We start from the raw sequence: 21,973 nt of genomic DNA, 5'->3' as shown, positions 1-21,973 counted from the left end.
AACTTCTAATTGCTTTATCAAGAGCAGTTAGTTCTAAGACTAATTCTAAGACTTCCAGTAGTTTCCCTCTGAGTGTTATGGCTCAACTCTCAATCTGGTATCAAATCCCATGATCTGGCCTCTTACCAAGAACTCCATTAACACCTCAAACTTGCAAGATTCTAACTTCAGCCTTTTCTGTATTTCTTTACCTTCCTTTTCCATGCCTGGCTTCAGACATATTGGTCACATATTTATTTCATTCTTGCACAAAACTCAGTATTCCTCAGATTTCTGTAGTCCAGTTCATAGTTTGCTTCCTCTGCTTGAGTTGACGGAAAACAATTAAAAACATTAATGGCACCTATACACTAGCAGTGAGGCTGCTCCGACATGCTGTAATTATGGCACGTTGGAAAAGACTCAATTAAATGAGTCTGCTGGAGCATTGTAATTACTGCACTCCAGCAGCTTCCAGTGTCTCGTGTATCAGCATTCTTGCACTTAAAAATGACTGCAGGGGTGCCTTATCTAAAGCTCATTCGATGAGCTTTAGATAAAGCACCCTCACCAACATTTTTAAGCATGGGGACACTGCTACACAAGGCACTTTGGGCGCTTTAATTAGAGAGGCTCCAAGAGCCACTGTCATTAAAGCGCCCCCCTCCTCCCCCACACACACACTCCCAGAGCACGTGTATAAATGCCCTAAGTGCTTTAGAACCAGCTCTCGTCAGCTATTAAGCTGCCTTCTGATTATCTTCCTTTTTGCTTGGAGATACAGTGTGAAGTGCTGTTTAAACCTTCCCCAATTGTCCTCCCCACTTCCAGAGAATTTGATCTCCCCTTAGGGTTTTAAGAGCTCCATTCTTTCTCCTCAGGGTATTTTCATAGTTTGTTTCACTCTTGGTATCACTTGCTGATAAGAGCCACTACAAGCCAAACAGATTGACTGAGTTCTGCTTTATGGAGTGTTTGAGTTTTAACTGATCAGCATTATATATTACAAACTTGCACACAACCCAGCAGCCAATTCCTGCCGGCCCCTGTCAGAGCCTCTTTAATGGCCCATGTCAGAGCCTCTTTAAGGTACGATTTCCCCCATGCACCAGGATCACCAGCAGCTGCTTTGTGGGCCCCATTCCTCCTTTCCCCACCATGCCTGGGGGGCTCTGTTTGCACCTCCATTTTCCCCTTCCTGACGTACCAGGATCCTTAATTTTCTCCCGACGTCACAGGTATTTGTGTGCCCCCCATTACCTTTTCCATATATAGTCGTATAACCTGGGGGCTGAGGGTGGCAGTGGGCACAAGCCCCAGTTCAGAGGGGGTGCCAGAATGACAGGCTTCAGGAAGCTCACGCTGCCACCATCCCACCAACCACAGCGGCACCTGTTTGAAGAGTTTGCACAGAGGCAGCAGCAGCCTGAGCTGCATCACTCCTGGATGAGCTCCTGCCCGAGAAGGTAAATACTTTCTTCCCTCCCTTCTGCCCCAAGTACCCAAATTTCAAGCTATGCCGCTGTCCACGTGCCTCCCCATTCCTCCTCTTCTCTCTTTCTTTCCTTCTTTCTGGAGGTCCAATCAGAGAAATACCATGTAAGGCCCTGGTAAACTTGTCAGACAAGGGATACAGAAGTACAGATCTGTCCCAGTAGAATTTTTTCATTTTATATAGAAATTTTTATGTGCCTGAGCACCTCCAAGCCCCTTGGGCATCTTGATGAGCAGTTAGACAACTATTCACCTCACACCTGCTTTACTTCAGAGAACATGGTATGCTGGAATGACTCATGGGACATTTCCCCACCCCATCTCATTTGCACAGCAGATGCTAAAGTGAGGCAGGGCAGTGCTTTTCACCTTCCTGCCTTTTTAGTATTTGTTAATAGAGAGAGACAAACCAAGGACATTGGTGTGAGATGGTGTGGGGGAAATTTCTAGTCATTAAAAATAATGAAGAAAAAATGTGAATTTAAAAATAGAGAAAGATTTGCATAAAACATTTTGGTGAATCATATCTGAGCTGTTCTCCTAGACTCAGAGAAAGAGCGAGAAAGTGAGTTTGCTTTGACCATACAGGAAATGGATAGACACAGTGGTATGGTGTGTTTCCAGCTCTCTCCCATTCTGTAATTGTCTTGCTGCCCTTCCCTATACCCAGTGAAGGACCTGTTTTATTTACAGTAGTCTATCCATGGGTGTTAAAGGAAGTGAGTGAGTGTAATTGTCAGTGGGAAGATGGGACTATTTGTGGTTGGGTAGCAGAGACTGTGACATGCCAGTAAGAGGCACATCATCTGCTGGCTGGAAAATTGGCTCCGGGGTCGGACCCAGAGGGTAGTAATTGATGGAAGTCACTCATCGTGGTGTCCTGTGACCAGTGGGGTCCCCCAAGGCTCTGTCCTTGGACCCATACTGTTCAACATCTTCATTAATGATGTGGACACTGGAGTCAGAAGCGGACTGGCCAAGTTCGCCGATGACACCAAACTTTGGGGCAAAGAAAAGGAGAGTGTGTAAATAGCAAAAGTAGAGGTACCACATTTTGGAGCCAATTGCTTTAGAGAATAAGTGTGTTTTTAAAAACGGATTAAAATAGATTTCTGCAATGGAGGAGCAGGGAGTGCACAAACATTTTTATTATGCTTCTCAAGCAAATCCTGGGACGTCATTCTCCCCCTGTACTCGGCCTTAGTGAGGCCGCAGCTGGAGTACTGCGTCTAGTTTTGGGCTCCACAATTCAAAAAGGATGTGGAGAAGCTTGAGAGAGTCCAGAGAACAGCCACGCGCATGATCAGAGGTCAGGGAAGCAGACCCTACGATGACAGGCTGAGAGCCCTAGGGCTCTTTAGCCTGAAAAAGCGCAGGCTCAGGGGTGATCTGATGGCCACCTACAAGTTTATCAGGGGTGACCACCAGTATCTGGGGGAACGTTTGTTCACCAGAGCGCCCCAAGGGATGACGAGGTCGAATGGTCACAAACTACTTCAAGATCGTTTCAGGCTGGACATAAGGAAGAACTTCTTTACTGTCCGAGCCCCCAAGGTCTGGAACAGCCTGCCACCGGAGGTGGTTCAAGCGCCTTCATTGAACACCTTCAAGATGAAACTGGATGCTTATCTTGCTGGGATCCTATGACCCCAGCTGACTTCCTGCCCTTTGGGCAGGGGGCTGGACTCGATGATCTTCCGAGGTCCCTTCCAGCCTGGATGTCTATGAATCTATGAAATCTATGAAATCCAAAAAGGGGTCGAAGGTGTAACTATGGGGATATTTTGCATATGTAAACTAGTAACCATGAGCCCCTTTAGCTAAATAGGCAATTGGTCCCTCTTGATCAGCATCCAATCACCATCATCGAATAAAGCTTCAGAGGCAGGGGAATAAATTCATAATGCTCTTATTTAGCAGGATAATCTTATGCCTGAGGGAGGGCATGACATCCTTCCTGGCCTTTGTGACAATCAGGTGATGCCCAGATATATGAATCTGGATTTCCCCTTATGAATGCATATAATAATCCACAGTGGGTCTGGTGCTGCTCTGATAAAGACAAAGCTCTTTTTGTCTTCAGGCCTGGGTTCACCATTATCAGGTGAAAGCAAAGCAGTAACTTTGTGGTCAGAATAGGAAGCAGCTAGAAAGCAGGCTCAAAGGGGTGTGGCATTTTAAGGAATGTGTCCTAATGCAGGGACCAGAATCACAAGGATTTGGATAAACTCACTCTCTTGAACTGTACCATCAGCTGTTACCAGCCAACATGTATTTCCTCAATATTTGGTAGGTCATTTTCATGATCCATTAGTTCTTTGGTTTCTCTGCTGGAACTGCTGGCCAGAGACCTAGCTGTGATGGTGGTCTGGGCGATACATCTTCTTAACCCACAGAACTGAAACGAGACCTCCCTACTACTATGTAAGCCAATCAATAGTGACTGCATGGCAATAACTACTTTGGGGCTTTTCCGTGTTAAAACAGATGAGATTGCAGTGTTTGATCTCAGCACTAGGGGGCATGCTGGTCACTGCAACTATCCCACCCTGACCTGTGCATCAATATTACAATTTAAAGTCATATGTATCAATATTATAAAAACAGCTTGAAAACATACTGTTCCCTCTCTCTGCACTTCCAGAACTGCAGACCAGAACTCAGTGTCAAGTCCACATTTCACTCTTGATCTGCTGTCTCTGTAATGGGCTCAACCCGGTATCAGAATGGTTCTCATGTTTGGAAGGAAGATGCCTTTTCCAGTTCAGGCCAATCTGTGCCTGCCACCTGACTGTGCTTGCCTGCTAGAATAGAGAATAAAGCACCTCGCTATCCATAAACAGTGAGGAAGGCTGGACTCTCATCTAGCATTGGTCTTTTTCCTACAGAGCTGAGAGGGAAGGTGGGACTAGGCAGAAACCACGCCTAAATTTCCTTTCCTCTGACACCCTCCCTTCCTCACCTCGCTCCAAGAATTTGATTCAGAGCACACAGAAGGCAAAGCCAATTCAAGCACACACCCTGCAGTTGGAGTCCTGCAGGGCAAAAGAGGTTAAAGTTTGCTTGCCCTCCCTTTTCCCTTTGTTTTTCCTCTCATTCTATTGCTACTACCAGGAGAGAAATCCTGTCATTTAAGCATGTTCCTCTCCACATCATTCTCTCTCCTGAGCTCACTGGAAAACTTTTCAGCAGTTTGACCAAGTCTGCGGGTGCCGGCTCCACCTCCTTTTCTCCTGTGGATTAAAGAAGCTGCATTGGAAGATAAAGCTTCTTCTTGTCTTTTCTTCTGTATTTGTGAACTCTTTTGCCTCCACAGTATGGGGGCCACCATGCTGGCTGGAGTCTTGTGCTGCTTCCTACTAGGGTGCCTACTTCAAGAGAGCTTTGGCCTCATCAGAAGATACTACATTGGTGCTGTGGAGACAGACTGGGACTATGTGCACAGTGACCTGCTCTCTGTGCTGCAGGCAACAGCAGGGTAAAGCCATTTGTGTCTTAATATTTCATCTGTAATGTTTACCACTGCAATCAGCCATGCTGATATTTGTGGAAGGCTTGGCTTTGAGGAAGGTGGCACCTCAGTGGACCACAGGCATGGACCATAGTGGTGATACTAAGGGATAGATGAAACCTTTTAACAGAAGTGCATACATATACACAGAGAGGCAGGCACCTCACAGAGGCACAGGCATGTGCTTCCTGGGGGATATATCTGCTCATGTGTGTAAACACAACTGTAGATAGATGTATATGATTGTATGTATGAATGCACCTACCTGCATATGAGTGTGTGTGGATATCTTCATCTATGTGCGTCTCAGATGGTTTGTACATATGTTTGTGGGTGCAGCTCTGTCACTGCACAGACAATGTAGTGCCTGTGCCCTGCACCTTACATCATTAATGACCTCTGTGTGACATGCCTGCATTCCCAGCAGTTTAGATGTGTGGGAAATCCTGATTTATTCAAGGTTTGTTCCTTTTGCAGTCCACTTATGCAGGTGTAAGAGACTGTGTGTGGTTCAAAATAGGGGAGAATTACACGTTGTCACACACTCGGACAAACTTATAGGCAGATGCACACAAACACACTCTCAGATAAAAGATGGATGGGTTGAATCTGCATGCACACTGGTAGCTGGCTAAGGCAAATGGAAATGTATGCTTTGACGTTGATGTTGTAAGTTTCTGTCATACAGTGCAATCATTTGCTATGTCTTTTTCCATGCATTTTTTAATCTATTCTGCTCTTACATTTGTGATGCTCGCACCTGGTACAAGTGAGATAAGGGTTGTTGTCAAGATGGTTGAGATGGAATTTCCCTTTCTACTCATAGGGTGCATCTACATGAGATGCTACAGTGCAGTAGCAATGAGCTACTACACCGTAGTTTGTTGCTACTGCACAGTAGCATTGCCAGGCGCTAACTGCGCAGCGACAGTACTGTGCAGTAGTAACGAACTACTATGCAGCGTAGTAGTGTCAGGAAAAAACTGTGCAGTGGTGGTATTGTGCAGTAATGCTGGTTATCACACAGTCATTTAGTACTTGCTTATGAAAGGACTAAATCACTGCGTAGTAACAACTGTGCAACCTGCCACTTACGTAGACGTGGCCATGTTGTACTTAGCAGGGTCCTGCTCTGCTTTGTGACAGAGGAGTGAGGAGAATGCAATTGTGCGCATTCTCCATCTTATAGGGTTGTTGGTTGTAGCCATGTTGTTTTAAGGACATACACAGACAAAGTTCTTCGAGTAAATGTGGTATCTTTTATTAGACCAACTAAATAGTTGGAAAAATTGTTCTTTGCAAGCTTTCAGGTATAAAGACCATTCTACATCTCATAGATTATACAACTCATCCCATAGATTATATGCTGTGCAGGTGGCAGTGCTTCTAATTAAGCTCTCAAACACTTCCCCTTTTTTCACCTGTTTTCAGTTGCTCATAACTTTGCCTAAGTGTAACAGTTTGGGCCGATATTTCCTAGGGCTGGTGTCTTCCTCAAGATGAGCAGATATGCAAAGTTTTAGCTAAAACAATTTGGTTGCTTTAAGAATGAGATTAGAGGAGAATGTGTTGTTTTGCCCCAAGATAATGGAACGACCGTGAGAATTGTTTTGAGAAGCTCCACTGCCCACATGCTTTAGCTATGGGATTTGGCAAAGGAGTGGCTCTAGTGTCAGGGCTATGCTTTTAGCTTGTCATCTGCCAGCCCACTCAATTTTGGCTAAGTAATGAGTAGGGATCCTGGTTTTCTCTGTTAAAAAAAATCACAAATACTCTGATAAAAATTGCAAATTCTCCAATTAAAACTCCAAAATCCATGTTGTTCCACAATTAAAATGAAATGCCACTATATATACAGGTATCAGTTGAACACAATGTTTTATAGATATGTTCACAATTTTAAAGCAATTTGGAAGCCTACCAGTACCTGAATCAATACAGGCAGTCCTCGACTTACAACGTTTCGAGTTACAATGTTTCACGCTTACAACATTTATAAATTGACACCCTGTTTCAACTTTACAATGCCAGTTTTGACTTTGCAACGCTTGATCTGATGCGATACCACACCAGCAAACATGTTCGTTGCATCACTCATCTCCCTGGAGAACATCTATCCAAACTTCCTTGGACACTTTCTTTAAGAAAGCAGACAAGATTCCAGAAAAAACTGCAGCCAAGACTCCTGAGAAGGCTCCAGCCAAGAACTCAAGCAAGAGCCTTTCAAAAAGTCGAGCAAAGTCACCTCAAAGAAGTCCTTCCAAATCAACAGGATTGCTATTTACAATATAAATACATTAATGTAGCTATATTACTCATCTATAATTGATCGAGTACAAAATTCTGGGGTATTTTTGGTGAAAATAGGCCTTGATTCAGGAACAATCCTCCATTTATAACATTGTTTCTTATGAGAACATTGGTTCCAAGTTACAATGTTTCGACATAAGACCTGGTTTTCAGGAACCAATTGTGTCCTAAGTCCGAGGACTGCTTGTATTCTAATATTATAAAAACCTACATCTGTCTGTCTGTCTGTCTGTCTGTAACGCTTTATTCATTCTCTGATTGGCTGACAAACAACCAATCAGAGTGTGAACAAGTGTTCCAACAGGAGCTGGCGGCATGGTGGAATGCTGCCATGATGGCAGGGACATGGGGGACAGGGGACGGGGGGAAGGGGGCAAGGTAGGCACAGCTGGCCTCGCCCCCCTCCCACCCTGCTCCCTGATGGCAGGGACAACAGAGCATACAGAACAGGGGGGACGAGGCCAGCAGCGCTCCTTCCAGGTGGTGCTGATGGAGAGGAGGTGGGGGGAATGGGCCTGGACCCCAAGCAGCAAGAGGGAAGCGGGGAGTGGGCCAAGATTGGGGGCAGGGCCTGAGGCTCCATTCCCGCTCACTCCCCTCCCCCCATCATTCTTGATGGGCATTTGGCTAGTTTTAATATAATAAAGGGCTTAGTCTGTCCGTTTGTCCATAACGGTTTTGCTGAACTACGCATGCACCACCAAGGTAGGATTACTATACATCTGGGTTTCCCTGGACATTTCCCCTCTCTTGTTAAGTCCTCTGATTGCTGTCCAGGTGGGTTGTCCAGGATTTCCCTTTGCTCCGGAGGTGGGGGAGCAGGGAGAGGATGATCGGAGACAGTGGGGAGCGCACACGGACCTGCCTGCAGCTGCGGAGGTGTGCAGACCCAAGCGGTGCTCCCTGCTGGCTTTGATCACCTTCCCCTCTCCCACCCTGGGAGCACAGCAAAATCCTGGACGTTTGGTCAGGGCAGGGGGAGCAGGGGTTGCAGCTGCGATAGGGCAGGGGGCGAGCGGAGGGTTGCCTGTTCTCCAGTGGGGGAAGAGGTGGAGGGGAAGTGGAAAACTCCATGGCTGGGCAGTAGTGCAGTGCCTGTGCTCAGAGGGGTTGAGCAGCCAGGAGCTGCTGCCTGGGGAGGGGGATATGGAGGGGGAAGGGGGCATGGCCAAGCTGCCCATAGGGCACTGCAGCCCTATCCTAGGGCAGGGGTGCCACAAACCTCCACTCCTCTTCCCTCCAGCCTGCACTGGGGCCAGACATACTCCACCACCACCTGCATGAATCAGAGCCACTGCGCTCTGACCCCGGCAGGATGGGCATAGCTGGGGCCCTCCGGCAGAGTTGGTGGGGCAGGAGGCTGCAGGTCGGGAGTGATGGGCATCAGGGTAGGGGCAGGGGATTGTGGGTTGGGAGTGCAGGGGGCACTGGCAGCATCAGGGGGCTTTGGGTCAGGAGTGAGGGGCACCATCAGGGCCCAGGTGTCAGGGTACAGGTGAGTGAGTTTGGTGAGTGAGGGGCACTGGCAGAGCTAGGGTCAGTGGCTTGGGAATGTGGGGCACCTGGGTGGGGCGGGGGACTGTGGGTTGGGATTGCAGGGTGGGCACTGGCAGCACCAGGGGGCTGTGGGTCAGGAGTGAGGGGCACCAGCAGGGACAGGGGTGGGAGGGTGCGGGTCGGGAGTGAGAGGCATTGGGGTGGGGGTGGGGGACTGTTCATGGCAAGCAGACTGTGTTTGTCTCTATGTGTCCTTGTGCAGAGTGAGTGAGTAGAATGTGTGCCCATCTGCACGTGTGCACATGTATGTGCGTGTGCATGTGTGCATCTGTGTTCATGGCAGGAGGGAGACTGTGTTTGTGTCTGTGTGTCCATGTGCACAGACTGAGTGACTAGAGTGCGCGCCCATCTGCATGTGTGTGTGTGCATGTGTCAGTGCATATGCATGCATGTGTATGTGTGCACATGTCTGTGTTCATAGCAGGGAGAGTGTTTTTGTGTCTGTGTGTCCATGTGGAGAGAGTGAGTGACTAGAGTGTGTGCCTGTCTGCGTGTGTGCATGTGTGTGTTGGTGCACGTGTGCATATGTCAGTGCATGCATGCATGGGTCTGTGTTCATGGCAGGGAAAGTGTGTTTGTCTCTGTGTGTCCATGTGCAGAGTGAGTGTGTATAGTGCACGTCCGTCTGTGTGTGTGCATGTGTGTGTGTGTCTGTGTTCACGGGTGGGAGAGTATGTTTGTATGTTTGTGTCCATGTGCAGAGAGTGAGTGAGAGTAGTGTGTGTGCCTGTCTGTGTGCACACCTGTGTGTGCGTGCCTGTGTGTGTGTGTGTTTGGCCATAGGGGGACAGGGAGCAGGGAGAAGAGGCAGGCTTGTGCCCCTCACACCCCCAGCCCAGCATGGTCCCCCCAGCCTCCTCTGCCAGCACCAGGAGGGTCCCCCACAGCCCAGCTGCTGTGGGGGGAAGGGGCCTCCAATTTAGTGTTTGCTCAGTACACATTAATCTGCCTTTGGGTGTGGGGCTGGACACGAAGCAGTGTGGGGGACCATGGGCCTGGACGTGGAGTGGGGGGGGGGCAGCGTTGGTGCAAGGCTGGACGCAGAGCAGTGGGGTGGGGTGGGGGGTTGCAGCATGCAGGGCTGGACATGGAGTTGGGGGGAGGGTTGTGCACAGCCTGATGCACAGCGGCGACTGCACCAGATAGTGGGTGGTAGTGGTAGCCGCCGCATGCAACCTCCACCCTCCCCTGCCCCGTTCCTGGGAGGCATCAGTGGCGTGGTGCAGTGGGTGGCAGTGCTCCATCCTTGCCTTCCCTCCCCCCACCCCCCGGGTCATTTTTGATGGGCAATTGGCTAGTAATAATAAAATAAATTCTATATACCTGTAAATTTTGACATTTGATTTTAGGTTTCTCATCATGGAAAATCAGAGCTCCCCCTGCCCCCTTCACTCATCAGGATGTGGGTCCAGCTGTGGCTGTCCCTCCCTCACTGTTTTGTGGTCCTGAGCAGCCCTGATATGCTGCTCATGCCATTGCCCCTCACTCCTAACCCACAGTCCCCTGGGCTCTGCTTTTAAGGGTCACACTAGGGGTGTCCAACCTGTGGTTCATGTGCCTGGGCAGCCTCTCTGTGTGGCATGTAGAAGATTGGGGCGGGGGCAGCCAGCCCAGCGGCAGATAGGCAAGGGAGAAGAAAGCAGAGCAGCAAATTGGGCAACGAGCACAGGGAGCAGAAAGTAGAGAAGCAGATCAGGCAGGGGAAAGGGATAGGAGTAGTACGCAGTGAGGTCATGGGGCTTATTTTGTGGCACATCTGGAAAAAAGGTTGGCCCCCACTGGGTTACGTAATCAAGTGTTCAAAAGTTAGGACATGTCAAAGCTGAGGTCACCTGTGCATTCCTAAGTCAGTTCCTTCCCCGCACCCCAGATAAAGTCTGTAATTGCACAATCACATCCTCTTCCACAGACACCTTGACTCATTCAGTACCTAGCAAGGAGGGTCCTCCAGGGTTGAATCAGGGAAGTGTAGTGAGTGACTCAGTTTTCTGTAGTACTCTTGTCTCATTTATTTACAGTAATTGGAAGATGTACATGAATTAGGCAGGTGGGAAGAAAAAGCATGACCTTATGGTTAAGGTAAATGAAAACTGTTAAAGAAAATTATGTATCTATATGCCACAGAACTCTTGTGGTTTAAATCTTTCTGTGCTTCAGTTCCCCATGCTTAGAACAGGGGTAATAATACCAATAATTCCACCAAATCTCATAGGAGTGTGGTGAATTACAGGCTGGGTAGCACTCAGGGGTCATGGTGTGCGTTCAGAAGAAAATGAACACTTTGTATTCAGTGAAGGGGTTGTTCTGTGTGGTAAATAGCATCTAGGGCTACATACTAAACACGGGGTGCATCTATACATTCATTAATATGCTTTTGCTACTGTACATTAAAGTTAGTACTTCTAATGTGAGGTACTAACTAACTGTGCATCAGGCTGCCCTAATGTGCAGTAGCGAAATGTGCAGCACACTTTTTTAGTGATGCTTAATGCACAATAGCCTAATTTTACTGCACATTAGTATATTAATATATTAGTATTAATATATTAGTATTTTTGCTGTGACACTCTAATGTACAGTAAAATAAGCTACTATGCATTAAAGCGTATTTGTAGATGTACCCAAGGGAGATAAAAAATAGTATTGAATATCTACCCATTCATTGCATGATTCAGGAGCCCTGTGGAAAAATAAGAATGTGATCTGGAATTAAAGACCATATCATAAGGTATACACAGCTAGATTAAAGATGTACAGGCCTCTTCCAGTCATTACCTAATTACTGAGAACTTCATGTTCTTTTAATGTGTTTTTGATTCATTGGTTAGTTGGGTTTTGGTTGTAGCCATGTTGGTCTAAGGACATAGATTCATAGATTCATAGACATTAGGGGCTGGGAGGGACTTTGCAAGATCATCGATTCCAGCCCCCTTGCCATAGGCAGGAAGTTTGCTGGGGTCAAATGATCTCAGCAAAATAAGCATCTAAACGCCTTTTGAATTAGTCCAGAGTAGGTGCTTGCACCGCCTCTGAGGGGAGTCTGTTACAGACCCTGGACACTCGGGCTGTAAAGAAATTTTTCCTTATGCCCAATCTAAATTGGCCTTCTAGAAATTTGTGGCCGCTAGACCTTGTTAACCCTTGGGGAGCCCTGGTGAACAACAGTTCTCCCAGGTCCTGGCCTGGTGCACCCTCCGTATATACTTATAGGCTGCCACCAAGTCCCTGCTGAGCCTTGTCTTCTCCAGGCTGAAGAGTCCCATGTCCTTCAGCCTCTCCTCCTAAGGCTTGGTCTCTTGGCCTTTGACCATGCAGGTGACTCTTCTCTGGACTCTCTCAATCTTGTCCATGTCTCTCCTGAAGTGGGGGTCCCAAAACTGGATGCGGTACTCCTGCTGTGGCTTCACTAAGGCTGAGTACAGTGGGAGGATGATGTCCCTGGTTTTGCTTGAGTTGTATCGGTGGATGCATGCCAGAATTTAGTTTGCTCTACCAGCTATGGCATCACATTGGTGGCTCATGTTCATCTTGTGGTCGATCAAGATCCCCAAGTCTCTTTTGGTCATGGTGCTAGCAAGTGTAGCACTGCCGAGCCTATAAGTATGATATTGGTTTTTCCTCCCAAGGTGGAGCACCCTGCACTTCTCAGCATTAAATGCCATCAGGTTTTGGTCCCCCCACCTTGCGAGCCTGTCCAGGTCGGCCTGTATCCCGAACCTGTCCTCCAGTGTGACTGCCTTTCCCCATAGTTTAGTGTTGTCCGCAAACTTTGCCAGTTTGCATCTGACGCCTGAATTCAGATCATCAGTGAAGAAGTTGAAGAGTACTGGCCCAAGTACAGAGCCCCGAAGTACACCACTAGTCACCTCGCACCATGTTGATTTGCTCCCATCAACTAATACTCTTTGGGTCCAGCCCTGGAGCCAGTTCCCCAGCCATCAAACCATGAGGTGGCTGAGGCCGCAGTTCTCCAGCTTAGCCACACGGACATTGTGGGAGACCAAGTCAGAGGCCTTCCTGAAATCCAGATATATGACATGAACCTTGTCTCCCTTGTCCAGGCAATATGTAATCTGGTCATAGAAGGAGATGAGGTTCATCAGGCAGGATCTTCCAACAACAAAGCCGTGTTGGCTGGCACTCAGAAAGTTGCCTTCCGTTAGCCTGCTGCTGATGGAACCCTTGATGCTTTTCTCCAGGATCTTTCCAGGGATGAATGTCAGACTGATCGGTCTGTAATTCCCTGGATCTTCCTTCCTTCCTTCCTTGAAGATTGGGACCATGTTGGTTCTTTTCCAGTCCTCCAGTACCCCCTGAGCACCACGAGTTCTCAAATATCTTCACTGTAGGGTGTGCTATGATGTCTGCCAGCTTTTTCAGGACTCTTGGGTGCGTTACATCCGGGCTCGCGGACTTGTGGATGCTGCGCCTCTCGAGGTGTTCTCTTACTTGATATATGTCGATTGAGAACCCATCTCCCACCCTCTGGATGCTTTGCATCCTATCTGACAGGGTGACCCCTTCCAATGGGTGGAAGACCAACACAAAGTAATTGTTTAGGAGATTGGCCTTTTCCTGAGCGTCAGACGTCAGCTGCCCCTTTTGATTTAGCATGGGTCCAATGTTGCCTTTGTTCTTCCTCCGACTTCCCACATATCTGAAGACGATTCAGTCGTAGGTGGAATACCACCAGGTCTCCGTTATCCCATTGAGTTCATAATCATTGTCTCTCAGGAGAAAGGCCAGTTCCTCTTGCTTGTTTCCCAAACTCCTGGCGTTTGTGTGCAGGCAGCTGAGCCTGCTGTGGGAAGCCCTGGGCTTCCCTGTGTGTTGGGACATGATCTTTCCTTGGGCTGTCTTTGGAGTCAGTTCCCTTGGGCTACATAACTTGTTAGTACTGTGATTGTCATGACCTGAGCTAGAACTATTAATTGACCACCCATCCCCCAGTGATTCTAGTTTAAAGCCCTGTCATGTAGGTCAGCCATCCTGGCTGAGAAGAGCTTCTTCCCTTTCAAGGGGAGGGGGAGGCAACCCCTCCCAAACAAGCCACTGCCTCTTTGCCTCTCATAGGCAGACAAGGTTCTTTGAGTAGATGTGATATCTTTTATTAGACCAACTGAATAGTTGGAAAAATTGTTCTTTGCAAGGCAGAAACACCCTTCTTCAGGTATGTAGAGATTCTGCTGGTGAATTGGTTAGTTGGGACTTTTATTGGGTGTAATATGTATTGAATCAAGGAGCAGCCAAGCCAGATCACTGCAGTTTTAATCCAGAGGCTTGATTTTGTCCTCTGTTAAATTCAGAGTAACACTCTTGACTTCCATGGGCTTCCTCTGGGTTTCCACTAGTATCACAGGGCAGGATGTAGCCCTATAACCCTTATTCCACTGGTCCAATACTGCTCAATGATAGGGAAGCCATTCCTCACTTTAACATGGGGAAAGTGCTCTTCCCTGTCACAGTGACTGCAGAAGCAAAGGTGTTTGGAGTTTCTTTGTGTTGCTGTTGGGGATAGATGTCTTATCTTTGTGAAGTCTCCTTAGAGTTCCCCTCCCTCTCTGCTCTATATTTTCACACTTTTTCAAGTTACTTTTGTCCCTGGATTCTCTCACAGCCACAGCCTGACCCTTCTCTCTCTACAGCAGGGGTGTCAGACTTATGGACTGCGGGCTGGACTGGCCTGCAGAACCTTGTCATCTGGTTTGTGGGGCTGGCAGAGGGGCAAGAATTTGCGTGCAGGGCAAGTGGTTGGTAGGGCCTGCCATTGAAATCCAGGACATGGAACCCCACTAATCCCCAAGATCGCCGCCGCCACTCTCCCTTTCACCCCCAGCACTGTATTTGGATCCTTGCTAAAAAGAGCCCCATGGTCCAGATCTGGCCCAGGGAAAAGAAGTGGGGGCAGGGTGAGTTTGAAATCCCTGCTTTACAGCATCTCTGTATTCTGCCTATGCCTCTCTCTTTTCGTTTGTTGCTTGCCTGGACCAGAGCAATATTCTCCTCTTCGTCTTCCATGCTCTTCTCTTCTCCTCTCCTGAGCCTATCTAAATAGTCAGAACTAAAACCATTTTTATCACAGCCCTGCTGTACCACCTGTTTCTATCATGATCCCCTTTGTTCCATGTCTCTTTGGGGGGGATGCAGCAACATATTAAGGCTAAGAATTAGAGGAGAATTTTGCTGCAACTTGGATCAGAATAGTGGACATAAGATGCCAACAATCCCTGATTAGATTCAGGACATTGGTAGCTTATGCTTTGCCTTCCTCCCCAGTGGACACTGAAATTTATAAAATCCCAATGAATGCCAGAGGCCATTCTGGGGATGATATATCACAGCTTTGGAGAATGCTGATTGGCAATTGAGGCTACTGTAGGAAGTTACACTTTCCAGAGGTGGAAGTTCTAGAACCATTCTCCAGTCACAGCAGTACAGTCTTGGATGGTCCAGAGGTCTGTTGTGCCTTCTCCTGGGTATAAGTTTAGGAGGACTTTGATAAATGAAAACACCAAGATACATCAGCCTCTGGCTATGGCAACTAGCCTCAGAAATTCTTGACTTGGTATTTGTGTTCTTTGTTTTCACATTCCTTCCTTTCAGCCCAAGAGACTGAGCCTAACTGGTGATTCCTGATCTGCAAAATGTGTCACCTTTTCTGGGGATGTACTGGGGAACTGTCTGTACTACCAGAACCTTGAGCGTCATGTTTTGGCCTCCAAGCCTTTGACCTAAGAATACTGGACAATTCTGTAGGCCTTTAGCAAGACAGCAGCACACACTGTTTTCCTTGGCTGCCTGAGTTCTGAAGAGATTAGAGATAAGGAAGCCTAACAATACTAATGAAGCACTCCAGGGACTTACCAATGTGCCTTTGCTTAGTCTGCCCTTTGGGTGGGAGTTCCACTGAAAGCTGAAATGTAGATGTGCTGCCAAAAATGTTTGGATCTGATGCCTTTTATCTGAACTCTCACCTCACAACCGATCGCAAACCACTCCGACTCTCCTTTTGAATTCCTGGATTTTTTTCTGAATGATGAGGCAGCCCTGGCATAGGTGCTCTAGCACCATCCCATGCATAACTGGATCCCCCCCCTCCCCTCCCCCCAGCCTCCCCTCTCAGTGCTAGTTTTAGGTTGGTGCCAGTCTAAGAGCTTCAGTGGAATTACTGTTTATCAACTGCAATACAAGCAGGATCAAGCTGTACAGCTCTGAAGTCCTCTTTCATTTCCTACCAAAGCCTGTTTTTGTAGTGTAATCATTAAAACAGTCTGGATTCATAACAGTGGAATGACCAGAGACTTTCCCTTTTCAGCTGCCAACTCAAACCCAGTATGGTCTAAGTTGGGACTGAAAGATGGTATAGTCTTAACAGTAATTGGTGGCTTGTGCAAAATGAACGTGGTGGGTGCATCCTGATGAGTGCACATGTGCAGGGGCACACATTTCCTGTTGGACAAACAGCAGTGGCTCATATTTATGCCACTGATATTTGTCCCTGGGGACACTCCTGCACATGCACTCCAGTGCACAGCAAAGTGATCTGGGTGGAATAGGGGATGCTGAGGCCAGCACCCCAGCAGCCTTACCTGGGGTCCTCCCAGGGCAGCAGTGGTTGGCTGCTTGGAGCCTGGCTGGCAGCCAGAAATATGGCTCTGGCCAGCCAGGCACCTTTTTTGGTGTTGCATGCTGCTGCAGCGTGAGCCACACTACTTTTTTCAGTGTTGGTTTTTTTGACACTGTGATTTCCTGGTGTCAAAAAACCTGCCACGCTGCTAATTAGCAGTGCAGAGAATGAATGCATATTCACTGTGTGCAGTTTGAGGCACCTCAAACTGCTTTCAGGTGTCACAAACTGCATGTGCACACTCGTTTGGATGTCCCTGGTGGTCTCAAACTAGTTGCCAGTAAATGAGGAGTTTGTTTAGTACAGAGGATAGGAATGAGTGGGCCATGAAGAAGGAGATGGCCTACTTTGGGCTTTGTTAGTTAGTTGTCACAGGGCTGGGAGGGAATTTCCCCCCCATCTTCCCATGCTACATGTGCAAGGTTTTTTCAAGACTTCATAAGAGCACTGCATGTTGGTTGCAGCCAAGCTAGGATATGATTGCGGTGTGCCAGTGCCTGTGCTGGGGCTTAAACCTGGAAGCTGCTGGTCAGAGGTGCTTGTCCCTCCACTCAGGGTCAGACCCAATCACCATATCTGGAGTCAAGGAAGGAATATTACTTCATGGTTAGATTGGTATGGATTGTGGGGGTTGTTGCCTTACTCTGTAGTGTGGGGGTGGGGGTGTCGGGGTAGCCCTCTCTCTGGGATCTCTTGAGCATATATTAACAACATTTACAGCAGCAGGACATTGGCCACTATGTCCTCCTGCTTTGCCTGTAGCAGGTTAGAGTGCTATATCTTGTGTTGTGTCAGGGTTCACTGTGTAGTTTTGCTAAGCGAGCAGATAAAAGATTTGTATGGGACAGTTTGGATATGGATGATCCTGCCTCAGGCACAGGACTGGACTAGATGACTTCTCAAGGTCCCTTCCAGTCCTACTTCTCTATGATTCTATGATGCTCTGGACTTCCTTTCTCACCCACTGGGAATCTTTACAAGCCAGCTTGTTAGTAGACTGGCTGGGTGTCAGATGCTTGCGCTGGTGCTGACTGTGCTGTACCTCTTGTAAGGATATGCAATATGGCTGCTCACCTGAGTGTCATCAGGCTGGTATTTTTCAAAAGGACTAAGGTCAAGTTTGTGGTTTAAGTGCAATAATTGGAAAAAATATTAGCAAGTCCCCCCAACTAATGGCCTAGGTTTGAATATCAGCACCCACCATGCTTGCTTATTAGTCAATTCCAGGTACCAGTCTATAGGGCTAAATCTACAGGGCTAAACCTGAGTACAAATGCACTAAGGTTTGGGACTAAGAGTGCAGGAGTAATGGGAGTTTTAGTCATAATGGATCCTCCTGCATTTAGAAGCTGAGAACACCAAGCCAGTCTGTACTAACTGTGGGGGATGGGTAGGAGAGGCAGGAAGGAGCTTTGTCTAACCCAGTGATTCCCAAGTGGGGTTACAGCAGTATCGAGCAGGGTAGTGAACCCAAGAGAGGTTTTCATTTTCCTCAAATGATCCTATGTCTCTGCACTTAACAGGAGTGGAATCTTACTGCAGAGCAGCTGCTCTGTGGTAACTGTCTCTGTGCCTGTAATTCTAATATAATAAAGGGCTTAATCAGTCTCTCTGTCTGTCCAAAATGCTTTTGCTGAAGTGTGCATGTGCCACCCAGATAGGGCTACTATATGTCTGGGTTTCCCTGGATGCGTCCCCGCTCTTTTTGAGCCCTCTGATCCCCGCCTGGGTGGGATGTCCGGGATTCCCTTTGCTTCAGGGGTGGGGGAGCAGGGGGAGGGCAATCGGAGGCAGTGGGGAGCACACACGGACCTGCCTGCAGCTGCGGAGGTGCACAGACCCATGCGGTGCTCCCTGCTGGCTCCGATCACCTCCCCCTCTCCCAGCCCTGGAGCACAGCAAAATCCTGGACATTTGGTCAGGGCAGGTGGAGCGGGGGTTGCAGCTGTGACAGGGCAGGGGGCAAGGGGAGGATTGCCGCATAGCTCTGCGCTGGATGCGGAGTGGCAGCTGCCCTAGACAGTGGGTGGTGGCGGCGGCCACCACGTACAAACTCCCCCCCCAGCCCCCGTTCTTTGGAGGCAGTGGTAGTGCAGGGTGGTGGGTGGCAGTGCTCCATCCCTGCCCGCCCTCCCTCCCTCCCTCCCCCTCCCCCTATCATTCTTGATGGGCAGTTGGCTAGTTACCTTAGAATGGCCATGTCTACACATGCAATTAATGTGCATGAATACACTCCAGAGTTTATTTCTCTGGAGTTTTTTGTTCCCAGGCACAGTCATTGAACATGTGCTTGGGAGCAAAAACTCCAGAGCGTATTGCTCCCTCTGGAGTTTATTTGTGTGCAGTACATGAATCCTGTTAGAGCATCCCCAGGTTGGCAGGAAACCTCGAGGTCAGCCTGCCAGACCAGAGCTGCTCCGACCAGGCTCCACATGCTGCAGAGCAGCTGGCTGAGGCATGAGGGTGCTTCAGTGTGGGGGCTGTCTGCTGGCTCGCCCTGCACTGAAGTACTGTGTCCCAGCCAGCCAGGGCAGCATCTATAAGTGTGCTGCTGTGCAGGAAAAAACTCTGCATCAGGGTAATACTTCTATTTTACAAGTACTACCCTGCTGCAGAGTTCATTAGTTTTGTACGCCCTAATAGGGGCTCATGTGTAGATGCCGAGATGCTTACTGCACAGTTAATTAGTCTGCTCTGCAGTAAACATCTCATGTAGACATGCCCAGTAAGTGCAAAATAAATCAGAACAGCTTAGCTTTGTGTTATTCAGAGGTAAATGCTCTCATCAGAGGGTAAGAGTGGGTAAAGGACAGTTACCATGGAGCTGCTGAGGTGCAGTTAAATCCCCAGCCCCTGCTGATTTCAGGTACATGAATGGTTGGGGTTGTACTTAATTATAGATCAGTAAGTGGGTTCATGGCTAAAACAAGTTTGAGAACTGCCAGTCTAACCTATTGGGTGTCAGATACAGCATGATCTTTCCCTGCAGCTGTGACCTAGCTGTAAGTGTAACCTTACCTTGGTAGTTTGTGTATTCTACGTTAGAAGCACCAAACCTTATTGTTAGAAGAGCTCTCTGTGCATTAGGTTAGTGATAACAATGAACAACCCTCTTGGGTTCAATCACTGCTGAGTTCAGATGGATTTGAACCAGTCACCTTGAGGTGAATGTGTATGTTGCCCCTTCCTAATTTCTGAGTCACTCAGTCTCCTTCTACTTCCCTTTAGGAAAAATTAAAGCAGCAAATGTTATTGCAAATGAAGGTTAGTCATAAGGGGAGAGAAGTCTTCTATTTTTTAGTGGAAAAAATACTATTTAGCTTTTGCGCCAAAGAAAACAACACTGTTGCCATCAGCAAGATCTCTAGTTACTGGAATTGGATTTGGTTCTGGGCCTGGGGCTGATAAGGCAGTGTCTTAAATCCCTGGAGAAATTAATGGCTTGGTTATCCTGATAAATGTGCTAGATTCCTTCTGGAATATTAGTTTAAGCAGCTTCTATAAAAATGCAGTGAAGATAGATGGTGCAGTCAACATATTCAATGCATTAAAGTTGCCTTATTTCATACCAAGTAATAGCATCTAATTTCTAAGGGACCAGGATGCAAATTAGATCAGAAATTAAATGAATTTGGGGGCTACACTTCTCTAAAGAGAATTTAAGAAGATATCATGCAGACCAGCATTTGGCATGGTCTATCTCCCAGAGAGGAGCAAGACTGGAATACTGAGGTACCATGTGATTATAAGCCGGGGCAGCTAAAATATGACCCATGGACCGAATCTGGCCTGCCAGGCAATTTCATCTGGCCTGCAGGTGCCCACCAATTAATTGTACCCCACCTAGCCCTTCCACTCATGAGGGTGGGAGTGAGGCATCCACATATACACCCCCCCCAACATGCCCTATTGCACTGTACTCCCACCCTCATGCACGAACGGGCCTGGCCCAAACAGCATGCAGCTTCCAGGTGGGGATGCTGCTGCCGCTGCTGCAGCTGCCGGGGGATCTGGTCAGCTTCCCTGACATCCCACTTGCTCCAGGCACCAGGTAGGGAAGCAGTGGGGGCAGGGGAGCTGCAGCTGAGTAGGGGCATGGAGCGTGGGGATGGGACTGGTAGCAGTGCAGAGCCTGCACCCAAGGGGGTGGTGGGAACGTGGAGCTCAGATAGGCAGGGTGTGGGTGTGAGGGAGGGTGGGGGGTGTGTGGGTGTTGCACAAACGGCTAGTTTCGTGCCCCTGGAGGCTTGTCCAATCCACCTCTAGGAGAGAGTCTCACACACAGGCTGGGTCCAATTTCAGATTTATTGTTTGCAAACAAGTTCGACAAGGGAGCTTAATTTACTCAAATCCGTGTCGACCCCAAACAGAGTCTGGGGTTCCTTTTTATAGCTAACATAAACAAAAGATTCTAACGTGTCGCGTAATTATTGGTAGCCCAAGTATTACGTCTTACAACATATGTCTAGCAGGTACATGTTCTATGATGGTTTACATACATGTCTCATTTACATCTTAAATCTCCTCCCTGGGGCCGTCCTTAAGTCCATTTCGGTCATTCTTTGGTCAAGGTCTGAGTTCTTTACATCAGCACCTTTCCCTGTGCCTCTTCTCTTATCTCTCGTAAGGAGTTATTTGTTGCATCTGTTCCCGGCTATGTCTGCAGAAGTCTAGTGCTACTCGTAAATCTATCATTGGCCTACATACCTTAGCAGAAGCAAGTGTGATAATATGCAGAAGCAATTATGTAGTGAAACTAAACAGTTCTCAGCTGTGAAGCCTTTGTGTAGGGAGATGAGACATTTTTTTACCACACAGCTGCTACACAAACGTTATTGCAAAATCATAATGACTAGATTATAACATATTTTTACCACAAGTATAACTGCACATACAAATATAAATGCACCACTGAAGACAAAGACCTGGGGGGTTATAGTAAACCATAAACTGAATATGAGCCAACAGTGTGCTCTTGTTGCAAAGAAAAAAAAAAAAAAAAGCCAACGGCATACAGGGTTGTATTAAAAGGAGTGCGACTTACAAATCAAGGGAAATGATTCTTCTGCTTTATTCAACTCTAGTAAGGCCTCATCTGGAGAATTGTGTGCAGTTTTGGGCTCCACATTTCAAGAAGGATGTGAACAGTTTGGAAAGAGTCCATCAAGTAACTATAGGCCTGTAAGCCTCACCTTGGTGCTCAGGAAGATCTTGGAGAGAATCATCAAAGAGCACATCTGTGGGGGGCCAGCAGGGAAGATCATGCTCAGGGGCAACCAGCATGGGTTCATCAAAGGCAGGTCCTGCCTGACCAACCTGATTGCCTTTTATGACCCAGTAACTAAAGCCTTGGATGATGGTGTCGCCGTGGACATAGTCTTTCTAGACTTTAAGAAGGCCTTTGACACTGTCTCTCACCCCATCCTCATCAATAAATTAAGCGACTGTGGCATTGATGCCTGCACAGTTGGATGGGTAAAAAATTGGCTGATGGG

General features: G+C 47.8%; 1 protein-coding gene across 1 annotated transcript in view; it reads left to right on the top strand.

Annotated features, from left to right (window-relative positions):
* Positions 1–4,444: 4,444 nt before the first annotated feature.
* Positions 4,445–21,973, top strand: part of F8 (coagulation factor VIII) — a 109,105-nt gene continuing 91,576 nt past the window's right edge. The window contains exon 1 of the mRNA XM_025205942.1: positions 4,445–4,951. Coding sequence (XP_025061727.1) covers positions 4,791–4,951 — 161 coding nt within the window. The 5' untranslated portion in view covers positions 4,445–4,790. The remainder of the gene's footprint in view (positions 4,952–21,973) is intronic.

This window comes from Alligator sinensis, unplaced genomic scaffold (assembly GCF_000455745.1).
Source record: "Alligator sinensis unplaced genomic scaffold, ASM45574v1 scaffold619_1, whole genome shotgun sequence".
Lineage (NCBI taxonomy): Eukaryota > Metazoa > Chordata > Crocodylia > Alligatoridae > Alligator > Alligator sinensis.
This window is presented reverse-complemented; position numbering and strand designations above follow the sequence as displayed.